Source organism: Cervus canadensis, chromosome 5 (assembly GCF_019320065.1).
Source record: "Cervus canadensis isolate Bull #8, Minnesota chromosome 5, ASM1932006v1, whole genome shotgun sequence".
Classification (NCBI taxonomy): Eukaryota; Metazoa; Chordata; class Mammalia; order Artiodactyla; family Cervidae; genus Cervus; species Cervus canadensis.
The window spans coordinates 20,071,141-20,084,096 of NC_057390.1; the positions used below are offsets into that span (position 1 = coordinate 20,071,141).

Genomic DNA, 12,956 nt, shown 5'->3' on the forward strand with positions numbered 1-12,956 from the left:
TGCTGGAGCTGAGGCCCAATAGTCCACGGCCAAAGCAGGAGCCTTCCCAGGACTCTCCATGGCGAAGGGCTGGCTCTGCAGGGCTGGGAACCCACCAAGCCAGGAAATGGCCAAGCTCACAGAAGGTGGAAGTGCAGACAAATCATATGAGCAAAGTGGCAAAACCAAGGGAGGGAGGCACCACCGACTCTGGGCCTGACCAGTGGGATCCTGGTAAGAAAAGATTCTTTCCCCAGGAACTCAGATGGGATTTGTCATAAGATTATGACATTTCATAAGATTATGAAACATTGTGGAACTTGTGGTTCCTATAATTTGTCTGCCAAAGAGGCACTAATGTTTATTGATTTTCTTCTGGAAGAGGCAGAATCATCAATTTAGGTTTCAAGTATTGAAAGTTCTCAGGTTTCTGGAAGAAGCTTGAGTGAAAAGAATTAGGCATTTCTATATTGGTGTCATTCTTAATTACAGAGAATGGTATAGTGACATTATAGACTTCACATATAGTGATACATAGCCTTCACAAACATCCAGAATCTTACTGTTTTTCACATTCTCAGAGGTTGAAAGTGTTGGAAAGAATGAACAGTTGTGGAACCGAGTGTGTGTCAGGCCACTGAGCTGGGCCCTTTGACAAGAGTGGAGGGAATTTAATATGTGCAAAATCTCCAAAAATTATTATTATATCCATTTCACTGAAGAGAAAACTGAACTGTAAAAAAAAATTAAATAGCTTGCCCAAAGTTCCATAGATGAAATGGAGACAAAGTAAGATTTCTATCCATGTCTGTGCATTTCAAGTTCCTAATTTTTTTGTGGCTCATCCTGACTCTCTGTGACTGGTTTTTCTCTAACATTTTACATATTTTACTGTCTCACTGAATTATTTGAAACTTCCAAAACAACAGTTAGTAATAATAAAAGTGGTCAATGCTATTTGTTCCCGATTTTAAAATGGCTTCTCTATTTCATAATTCAGTAGTTATCAGCATGTTTAAAGTCTTATTTTATCTTTAATTTATGTGGAATTTCTATTAGTAATTGTCACTACATGTTATCAATGCTTTACTTTCTACTGCTGTAATAATATAGGTTTTTTCTCTTTTCATCTGAACACAGTAATTTTTTTATGAATTTTCAACTTTTAGACTATCTTTACAATTCTGAAATAAATGTGGGCTTAATTTCCTTTCATTCTTTGTGTAACTTTCTACTGGATTGTGCTTACTAATTTTTGTTTAGTAGTTTAGCTTCTACATTCATAAGTAAAATTGTCTGGTTTTCTTCTTTTTCTATCCTTATCAAGTTTTAATATTAATATTACTTGGGAGCTATTTCCACCTGTTTTCTCTGGCCTAGGACAGTTTAAATAGTAATGTGCCACAGTTTCCCAGATGCGGGCACAAAACTCTTAGGCCAGAAACAAAAGGCAGATTGTTACTCACAGCACTAGCAGTAGTGAGAAATCAGCATTTTGTTGCTCCAGTGCAAGACACACTCTGTCTTCCAAGATTTTAAGAAATCTGCCCTTTATTCTGAAGGCAACCACTATTTCTACCTTCCACACTTGTTTACCATCCAAACATCCTTGAAAAGATGGTCCAGTAGTTCACTCCTATATGTGCAAAAAGGTGAGAGATCCATGGAGAACTATTTCCCAGTGATGGATGACTGAGGTCAAACAACATAACATTAGTACTTGTCCATCCTAGGCAGTGGGCATATGAATGCCCTTTTCTATATTTTTTAAACATCCTCCTGTCAAAAAGAAAGAAAGAAGGAAGGAAAGCTTTGTAGTACTGGAATAACTGCCTCAAGATTTGGTGAGTGTTTCAGCAGATAATGGTGACTTCCTTTGGAGACACTGTAGAATTCCTGACTTGGATGGGTGGCAGGGTAAGACCCCTCTAATTCAAAGAGTCTACAATATTGGATAGGTCTTCCCTGATAGTTCAGTTGGTAAAGAATCCTCCTACAATGCAAGAGACCTGGGTTAGATCCCTGGGTTGGAGAGATCCCCTGGAAAAGGGAAAGGCTACCCACTCCAGTATTCTAGCCTGGAGAATTCCATGGACTGTCTAGTCCCTGAGGTCACAAAGAGTTGGACACAACTGAGCGACTCTCACTTCACTTCATTTCACAATATTGGATGGTCAACAAAAATGTACTTGGCTGTGTCAGGTCTTAGTTGCGGCTTGCTGGATCTTTGTTGCCTAATGCAGGATCTTTCCTTGCAGCACATGGATTTTCTAGTTGTGGCATGTGGGCTTAGTTGCTCTGTGATATGTGGGATCTTAGTTCCCTGACCAGGGGTCAAACTTGCATTGCAAGGTGGATTCTTAACCACTAGACCTCCAGGGAAGCCTCCTAGATGGTCAACTTTGAAGATATTTCAGGACTCTTATATTGTGTGTGTGTGTGTTTAGTCACTAAGTCATGTCTGACTCTTTGTGACCCCATGGACTGTAGCCCACCAGGCCCCTCTGTCCATGGGATTCTCCAGGCAAGAATATGGGACTGGGTTGCCACTTCCTTCTTCAAGGGATCTTCCTGACCCAGGGATTGAACCCAGGTCTCTCTCATCTCCTTCCTTACAGATGGATTCTTTAACATTGAGCCAATTCAGAATTCCTTAGCTATTCCTGCTCATTACCTCTCTACTTCATCATACTCATAGGTGAACCAGTGACAGGTGATTGGAAATCAGTCACATACATGCACACATACAATTCCAAATAACTCATGGCTGGGATTATCCACATTTTTTAATCTCTTTAGGCTTTTCTTAATGAGATCAGTGGGAGGGCTGTTTTTTATGCTCCTAAACACTGGTGTGTGAAAAATGTATAGGCACAGGAAAGTCATGGTGAACAAGATAAACATGACCTTGGTCCACAGAACTTACTATCTATTGGGGAAGAGAAATAATTCAACAGAATAAGAAGATGTGACTGACTCTCAGATTCACTAGAGATTGATTTAGCTCCCTCCCTTTCCACTCACCCACTTACTGTCTAGGAAGTCATTGCCAAAGAGAGTTGGTGCAACTTTCCTTTATTTGACCCATGGAGAGTAACAGAACAGGAGGGCCAGGGAAGCCGTAGATTAAGGAACAAGCCCGGCAAGGTGCTGGTTGATAAAAGGCATCTGCTCAGGTAATTCTCCTCTCTAGCTCAGATCTTCTTTTGTGTAGAAAAGCCCAATGCCTAGCTTCATACTCAATTGACTACTTTAGAGTACCCAGCAAACCTAATGTACCATTAAAAAGTCCAAAATTGACTTCCTCTTTCCCGGCTGGAACCATGGAGGGTGCAGAAGAGAAGAAAAAGAAGGTTCCTGCTGTGCCAGAAACCCTTAAGAAAAAGCGAAAGAATTTCGCAGAGCTTAAGATCAAGCGCCTGAGAAAGAAGTTTGCCCAAAAGATGCTTCGAAAGGCAAGGAGGAAGCTTATTTATGAAAAAGCTAAGCATTACCACAAGGAATACAGGCAGATGTACAGAACCGAAATTCGAATGGCTAGGATGGCACGGAAAGCTGGCAACTTCTATGTACCCGCGGAACCCAAATTGGCATTTGTCATCAGGATCAGAGGTATCAACGGTGTGAGCCCAAAGGTTCGAAAGGTGCTGCAGCTCCTTCACCTCCGGCAGATCTTCAATGGCACCTTTGTGAAGCTCAACAAGGCATCAATTAACATGCTGAGAATTGTGGAGCCATACATTGCATGGGGGTACCCAAATCTGAAGTCTGTAAATGAATTGATCTACAAGCGTGGTTATGGCAAAATCAACAAAAAGCGAATTGCCCTGACAGACAACGCATTGATTGCTCGATCTCTTGGGAAATACGGAATCATCTGCATGGAGGATCTGATTCATGAGATCTATACTGTTGGAAAACGTTTCAAAGAAGCAAACAACTTCCTGTGGCCCTTTAAATTGTCTTCTCCACGAGGTGGAATGAAGAAAAAGACCACCCATTTTGTAGAGGGTGGAGATGCTGGCAACAGGGAAGACCAGATCAACAGGCTTATTAGAAGGATGAACTAAGGTATCTACCAGGATTATTTTTGTAATCTGGTCCGTTAATAAACAATTGAAACAAATTGAAAAAAAAAAAAAAGTCCAAAATTAGAATATTTTCTCAAGGTCTTTGGCCAAAATGCAACACCCCACATCCCTGGGCCTTTCCTCTCTTCTGCTCCTCTGATGCATTCTCATGGCCATAACAATATGACACACACACAAACATACACATACACGCATGTGAAGTTTCTTTCTCTACATTTCTAACATTTCCTCTTATTCACTCCGAAGGGATGTGGGAGTGGCTACTATTTCTGAAATGGGAATAAGTTTAGCTAAAGAAAACGATGGTCTCTTTACTCATCCTCTCATCAAAAATCAAAGCGCGGCTACAACTCAGTTTAAGCAAACATCTAAATAAAAAAATCAGATTTGTAGACAATATTATATAAGTTAATATTAAATCTACTTAATAGTTATTTTTTAAAGCATTGAGAATAAAATCCCTTTACTTAGCAAGCATCCCTCACAACTATTCCCCAAAAATACTTACTCTGAAGTATGCATGCAGATGTTCATTGAATATGAAGAGAAAATGTTCCTGTAGTTTGACTTTTTCCCAGATTTGATGCCAGAGATACCTAAAGTCAGGTAAGCCCTGAGCAAAATGCAAAACCAGATTCCAGCTTCCTTCAAAAACTGGAGTAATTCTAATTTGCTGTCGTCTAAAATGCTGGGTTGCCATAAATGACTTTGAAAGATGGACTTCATCTGCCCCCTGCTGTATTCTAGGTAAATGACAGGCCATCCTTAACTTCGCAGCAGGAGATAAGAGCCAATTTTGGTGTGTACTAGCATCCCTCGCTAGAATGGAAAGGCTAAGGCAAAAAGACTGTGCCTGCAGGTTACCGGTGTGTCCCCAGCATGAAATTAGCTGGAATGTAGCAGGCACTCAATTAATGTGCTGAATGCATACACACACAGAAAAGAAAATAGTCTCACATACACTGTTTGCAAAGGCATAATACAGAGAGTATATAGGCCCAAGGAAAGAAATGTTTTGTAATTCTGTTTATAACTATTTGAAATAAATTGGTGACAATTAGACATGCCTGATGTCCTCTAATAATTCCACTGGGTTAAACAAATTAATAAATTGGAATATTCAGACTTCACAATAAAGACAGATTTTCTGAATGTTGCTTGCTGCCAAAAAATAAATCTTTGAGAGCTTATGATCTAAAAGCTACAAGATTTAAAAAAAAAAAATATGATGGTTTTCAAGATGGCAGAGCTGGTTAAGATATAAAGTTCTCAGTGTTATCTTTCATCCATTCTGAGATCCCTGCTGCTAGTCCTAAGGTCACAGTCACAATCCATTCATCTCTCAAGCACCAATGAAGGCAAGGATGGAAATAGATCCTTTGAATTAGAAGGGCTTTACCCTGACCCACCCATCCAACTCAAGAATTCTACAGTGTCCTGGGATTCCCTAGTGTTCCAGTGACTCTTGACTCCCAATGCAGGGAGGCCAGGTTCAATTCCTGGTCAGGGAACTAGATCCCACATGCTGCAACTGAGACCCAATACAGCCAAAAAATAAATTAATAAAATAATAAATATTTTTTAAAGTTTAAAATAAAAGAATTCTACAATGTCCCCAAAGGGAAGTCACCATATTCTTCCAGAACACTTATCAAATCTTGAGGCAGCTCTTCCATTACTATGCAACTCTTCTCCTTTCTTCTTTCTTTCTTTTTCTTATAGGCATTATCTTTAGTTGCAGGTGACTTTATTGAATATGAAGAGAGTCACGTTAGGAAAAAGATTTTGACATTTGATACACCTCTGTACCCACCTGGAAGCTTGGGTTTCTCTGATGAGTCAAAACAATCAGTGTATGCAGAACAATTCTGAAGGGAATATAAATATGTGCCAGTGCACACGATATAGAAAATGCCCAAAAGAGAAATGTTTCCACCAGGGGCATCTACCAGTGGAGACTGGCACTCAGTCATTTCAGATTCCTTACACCATACCACTAAACAAGCAAAGCGGGTGAAAGGGGGAGGGTTGACCATTTCAGCTGAGGTCACTGATCCTGGGTGTTAGGGAAATAGGACTGCTTCCTGAGACAGGCTGGAGGAATGTTAAAAAATAAAGTGTCCTCCTTATACTTCCCCATGAAATGGTGAAAGTTAACGCAACTAAAGCAACCCCAGAGAAACAGAAGGTCACCCAGGACTCAGATCCTCAGGAATAAAGATACTCCACCAGGTAAAGGACGCTAGCAAAGTAGTGCTCAAAATCCTCCAAGCTAGGCTTCAACAGTACGTGAACCAAGAACATTCAGACGTTCAACTTGGATTTAAAAAGACCGAAGAACCAGAGATCAAGTTGCCAAAATCTGTTGGATCACAGAAAAAGCAAGAGAATTCCAGAAAAACATCTACTTCTGCTTCACTGACAACACTAAAGCCTTTTACTGTGTGGATCACAACAAACTGTGGAACATTCTTCAAGAGATGGGAATATCACCTTACCTGCCTCCTGAGAAATCTGTATGCAGGTTCTGTATGACATACAGAAATCTGTATGTCAAGAAGCAACAGTTAGAATGGGACATGGTACAGATTGGTTCCAAATTGGGAAAGGAGTACATCAAGGCTGTATATTGTCACCCTGCTTTTTTAACTTATATGTAGAGTACATCATGTGAAATGCCGAACTGAATGAAGCACAAGCTGGAATCAAGATTGCCAGGAGAAATATCCATAACCTCAGATATGCAGATGACACCACCCTTATGGCAGAAAGTGAAGAGGAACTAAAGAGCCTCTTGATGAAAGTGAGAAAGGAGAGTGAAAAAGTTGGCTTAAAGCTCAACATTCAAAAAACTAAGATTGTGGCATTCAGACCCATAACTTCATAGCAAATAAATGGAGAAACAATAGAAACAGTGAGAGACTTTATTTTCCTGGGCTCCAAAATCATTGCAGATGGTGACTGCAGCCATGAAATTTAAAAGACCCTTGCTCCTTGGAAGAAGTCATGACCAACCTAGACAGCATATTAAAAAGCAAAGACATTACTGACCAAGATCCATCTAATCAAAGTTATGGTTTTTCTAGTAATCATGTATGGATATGAGAGTTGGCCCATAAAGAAAACTGAGCACCAGAGAATTGATGCTTTTGAACTGTGGTATTGGAGAAGACTCTTGAGAGTCCCTTGGACTTCAAGGAAATCCAACCAGTCAGTCCTAAAGGAAATCAGTTCTGAATATTCATTGGAAGGACTGATGCTGAAGCTGAAACTCCAATACTTTGGACACCTGATGCAAAGAGCTGACTCCTTTGAAAAGAACCTGATGCGGGGAAAGATTGAAGGCGGGAGGAGAAGGGGCCAACAGAGGATGAGATGGTCAGATGGCATCAGCGACTCAGTGGACATGAGTTTGAGCAAACTCCAGGAGTTGGTGATGGACAGGGAAGCCTGGCATGCTGCAGTCCATGGGGTTGCAAAGAGTCAGATATGACTAAGTGACTGAACTGAACTAAAGTGAACTAGGTAAAGGCAAATCAAGTTATGGCTGAGGGCAAGGCAACATGGAATAAATAAATATTAACTGTATTCTTGTATTTCCCCTTGGTGGTGAGTTATGTTTTATAAATATATGTGCTAAATCTTTCTCCTCTCCCTTCCCCAATATATATTGTATATAGTCTCTGTTGATATATTTTATAATTTATCCAGGGTAGCGATTCCCTGGTGGCTCAGACATAAAGAATCTGCCTGCAATGTGGGAGACCCGGATTTGTTCGCTGGGTCAGGAAGATCCCCTGGAGAAGGAAATGGCAACCCACTCCAGTATTCTTACCTGGAAAATCCCATGGATGGAGGAGCCTAGCAGGCTATAGTCATGGGGTCGCAAAGAGTCGGACACAACTAAGAGACTTCACTTTCACTTTGCAAGGCATTAAGAAGAGCATGTGTTTAAATTAGAAGAATGAACAGCAAACCAAAATCCTGAATATAGAGCTGAATGCAAGCAACTGGAACTAGGGGCTTCCCCTTTTGGGGAGTGAGTAGCATATTTCATATAACAGACAGCTGCATTGTGTTCTGCAGCCTGGAGGCTTAAGGATGGGAGAAGGGTGTACACTGATGTAGGGCATCCAGAGTGACTGCAGTGAACATTTATCCCTTCCTGGAATCTCTCAAACAGCTTCCTCTCACTTGGATAATGCCTCCAATATAAATCCTACCTCCCTCATTTGAAATAGATTTTTTAAATGCAGTGAAATTTTGAATCCATTTCAAAATACATTTTGAATTCATTCCAAAGATACATTTGAAATTTTGAAATTAATATAAGTGTATTAAAGTCTACCAATCAGAAATACACATGCAAGACTTTGTTTTGAAAGCAAGTTTTCTGAAAAAACAAACAAACAAAAAACATCCAGGGAAGCAAAGGTAGCTGGTTCTGAAGTCAGTGGTGATGGAACTGTCTCCTCTGTCCACAGCAGAGTCCATGTGTTTTGCCTTCAGCTCTATTACATGGTTGAATCTGATCTGTGGTTCTGGAAGTTGTTCCTAGCAGCTCAGCCTAGCTTTTCCAAAAATTCTGCAAATTTTGAAGAGCCTTTGTGAATCCCTTCCCATGTAAACTAGCTAGAAAGGATTTTGTTATGAAAAATAAGACGTCTGATTAGTATAGAAAAACTTAGTAGCTACATGCCTAAAGCAATTTGCTTTGCCTCTCTCAGACTCAGTTTTATCATCCTTGAAAACTTTCAAGCACTGTTGTAAAGATTTGAAATAATACCAAATGTCTTATTTTTTTTAATGTTATATTATGGCTTATTATTTCATCAAACTATCAGTTCAGTTGAGTTGTTCGGTCATGTCTGACTCTTTGTGACCCCGTGGACTGCAGCATGCCAGGCTTCCCTGTCCATCACCAACTCCTGGAGCTTGCTCCGGATAAACCCATGTCCATTGTGTCGGTGATGCCATCCAAACATCTTATCTTCTGTCATCCCCTTCTCCTCCTGCCGTCAATCTTTCCCAGCATCAGGGTCTTTTCCAATGAGTCAGCTCTTTGCATCACATGGCCAAAGTATTGGAATTTCAGCTTCAGCATCAGTCCTTCCAATGAATATTCAGGACTGATTTCCTTTAGGATAGACTGGTTGGATCTCCTTGCAGTCCAGAGTCTTCTCCAATGCCACAGTTCATAAGGATCAATTCTTCACTCAGCTTTCTTTATGGTCCAACTCTCACATCCATACATGACTACAGGAAAAACCATAGCTTTGACTAGACAAACCTTTGTCGGTCTTTTGACATTTTTCAAAGTATATCCCAAATCTATTTCTTACCATCTGATCCACAATCATCATCTCTCACCTGAACTATTTCCATCACTTCCTAATTGATCTTTCTTTTTCTTTTTCTGCCCTGCCCACCCCAGTACAATCTAGTCTCATTCCAACAACGAAAATGACCCAGTCATTTCTGCTCAAAATGCCTTAATAGTTTCCAGTTTGCCTTCTACTAAAAATTTCTTTTAACTGTGTAGAAGCCCTACGTGACCTGACCCCTAACAGCTTGACTGATCCCTTTCACAGGATATGCACCCTCATTCCTCAGGCTTCAGTACTTCCTTTTTTCTGGAATACGATTCCCTGAAATATCTGCATGGTTTATTGCCTCACCTCTTCCAAGTCTTCGCTCAAATGTCACCTTCACGATGAAGCACACCCCCATCATCCCACTTAAAAGAGTAAACCTCTATAGCATCATTAAAGTACAGATTTTGTTCAAATTTCACAAAATTTTATGCTAGTGTCCATTATTTGTTTTCATTCCTTATTCAAGATCCCCATTGTATTTAACGGCATTGAGCAACTTCAGCTGCACACAGCAAATTCTGGTAAATTCTCTTTCCATTTTTATTCTATTACAAACATTTTCTAATTTTCCTTGTTATGGCTTCTTAGATGCAACCATCATTTAAAAGCAGACATTTAATTTCCAAATACATGGTATTTTGTTTAAAGTATCATTAATATTAATTTATCATCTTGATACTAATTTCTTGTTAAAATGCTTTCTTCTGCGCGGTCATTCAATGTGTTTTTTTCAGTCTAACTTTGAGGCTTTCGATGGCTAAGTTGAAGATCTCTCTTGGTGAATGTCACACCACACTTGAAAATATGTGGGTTATTTTCGAATATCTTTAGATATTGATTTCTAGTATAATTCCACAGTAATAAGAGAACAGACTTTATATTATTTTAATACCTTTAGACCATGAAAATTTTGCACCTTGTTTTATGTCCCTGGATATGTTCCAGTGTCTCCTAATTTACAGTCTATGGGAACTTGAATAGAATTTGTATCCTCCTGTTGTGTGAAAATTTTATAAATATTAATTATGTTGAATTGGTTCACAGTGCTTTTCAGGTCTACTATATCCTTCTACTTCTCTGTACATTCATTCTATTAGTTTTTGAGAGTTTGGTATTGAACTCTCCAACTAAAAATCTTTTTGTAATTAGTTATTTATTTATTGGCGGTGCTGGGTCTTTGCTGCTGTGTGGGCTTTTTCTCTAGTTGTGGTGCTCAGGCTGCTGATCACAGTGGCTTCTCTTGTTGCAGTGCATGGGCTCCAGAGCACAGGTTCAGTAGCTGTGGCGCCCAGGCTTACTGAAGAGCCCACGTGCATTGGCGGGCATGGTCCTTACCGCTGAGCCACCAGGGAAGTCCTCCAGTGAAAAATCTGAATATACAGTGGGACTACAGGTAACCTTGTTCTGTATTTTCCAAGTCTCCTGTAAATGTGTTATTGTACTTTCATAATTTACAGCAAATCTTTAAAAAAAGAGAGCGAGAGAGAAGATAGAGTGAGAGAAAAAAGGAAAGTATTCTAGGTTATGCCTCAGGCCCCTAGGCAAAGAGGTGAACAGGACCCTCCTTGGTTGACCCTTCAACTAGGCAGTTCCTCTCCTACAACCCACCCAAGAGACACGCATGGGGATGTCACAGCTACCCAAACTGGAATCAGTTCCAATGTCACCCCTGGACATATACATACATATCTACCCGTGGGATGCAATAGAGCCTACTAAAGCATGAATCCTGGCAACAACTCAGCAGTACAAACGTTCAGTGTTGGCTGAAGCTGAAGGAAACCAGACCCAAGCATACATATGCGTGAATTCATGCAGATAATGTTCAAAATCCGGCAAAACAAAGTAACAGAAAATGGGTCAGTGCCCCCCTCCCCCCATAACAGGAGGATTGACATGTAACTATCTATGGAAAGGGGGCACATGGGAACTTTCTGGGACAGTGGGAAGCGTCTATATTTTGACCTAGGTGGTGGTTATGTAGGTGTGTACATTTGTGAAAACTGAGCTGTACAAGATGTGTGCATCTTATGTATTTTATGCCACAATGTTTTAATTAATTAATTAAACCTCCCCGTCCCCAGCACTCCTCATCCTGATCCTTTTTATCTTTTTTTTTCCTAGCACTTACCACATGCTTGGGGCTTCTCAGGTGACTTAAGTGTCAGGGGATGTTTGACAGGATTTCTACGAGCTGTCTCTCATGAGTCCTTTGTCCCTCTTCAAGGGGAACAGCATGCTGCTCCCAGGGACTGAGGTCATGGTGTGAGGCAGGCTTGGGTATCCTTTAGTAAACATTCTCTTTTTGACAAAATTGCTTAGTCTTGCTCCCCTTCCTTGAGATATGGATTGTCTCCTGACCTTGGAACTAACATTACCCCTTGTTCCCTTGGTAACAGTTGCTGTACGTTTGGTTTTCTGATCTCTATCATTCCCGAAAGATGTTTCTTGTACCACAGTCATATATACTCATAGAAAAATCACTAAAGCACCTTTGCTCCATCAGAGCTTAGGTCCCCGTGCCTTTTTTGTTTCTCTCTCTCTCTTTTTCTGGCTGATTCTCTGGAGTGTGGAGACTCGTGCTCACTTTCCTGCCCGAGCTTCCAAGACCCTCTCTAGAAGGCATTTTGTGCCTTCAGCCCCTCGAGAGGGCGCCTGGTGCCTTCGTGAGCGATGGAAGTCCTGTGTCAAGGGCTTTATTGGTCCTCTGCGTAAACCAGGGAATATCAGCCTCTTTCTCTCTTTTACGTTCTTATCGTCGACTCCGTACCACCAGGTTCTGGTCCATTAAAGGACCCCAACACTTAAGTAGCAAATGCAGAAGACACAAGAGATGCAGGTTTGATCCCTGGGTCAGGAAGATCCCCTGGAGAAAGAAATGGGAACCCATTCCAGTATTCTTGCCTGGAAAACCCCATGGACAGAGGAGCCTGGTGGGCTACAGTCCATGGGGTCACAAAGAGTCAGGCACGACTGAGTGACTAACACACATACACACCACAAAGAGACTACAAATGTACATATAAGAATAACTGGGACTTCCCTGGAGGTCCAGTGGTTAAGACTCTGCACTTCCAATGCCAGGGCCACGGGTTCCATCCCTGGTGGGGAAACTAAGATCCCACATGTCACCTGGCATGGCCAAATTTTTAAAGAAAAGAGAAGAATGGGTTGCCGTGCTGGACCACTGCATCTAAGCTGAGTAAGGAAGGAAGTGAGATGAGTGTGAGATGTATGAATAAGCGGTAAGGCCAGAGAATAAGGTTTTGATGAGATCAGAGGATTGCTTGAAAGGAAATACAGGAGTAAATGAGTTGAAAGGTTAGGAGTGATAATTGTCAAAAATTTAGATTTGGGAGGCAGTATGGATACAGGCAGACAATGTGACTGAGGACTAGTCCTACTTAGGACCAGTTGGAAATGGAGTGGGAAAAGATATCATGGGAGCTGAAAAAAAGTTCAGGTATTCGATGGATCATTTTTGTGGTGTTACAGTTGCCAAGAATGACCA

The 12,956-nt window shown here is 40.8% G+C and overlaps 1 protein-coding gene across 1 annotated transcript; it reads left to right on the forward strand.

Moving 5' to 3' along the window:
* Positions 1-3,283: 3,283 nt before the first annotated feature.
* On the forward strand, positions 3,284-4,122 carry LOC122441578 (60S ribosomal protein L7-like). The gene has a single exon (XM_043468356.1). It carries the CDS (start codon positions 3,303-3,305, stop codon positions 4,047-4,049), a length of 747 nt encoding a protein of 248 aa, XP_043324291.1. The 5' UTR covers positions 3,284-3,302; the 3' UTR covers positions 4,050-4,122.
* The last annotated feature ends 8,834 nt before the right edge of the window (positions 4,123-12,956 follow it).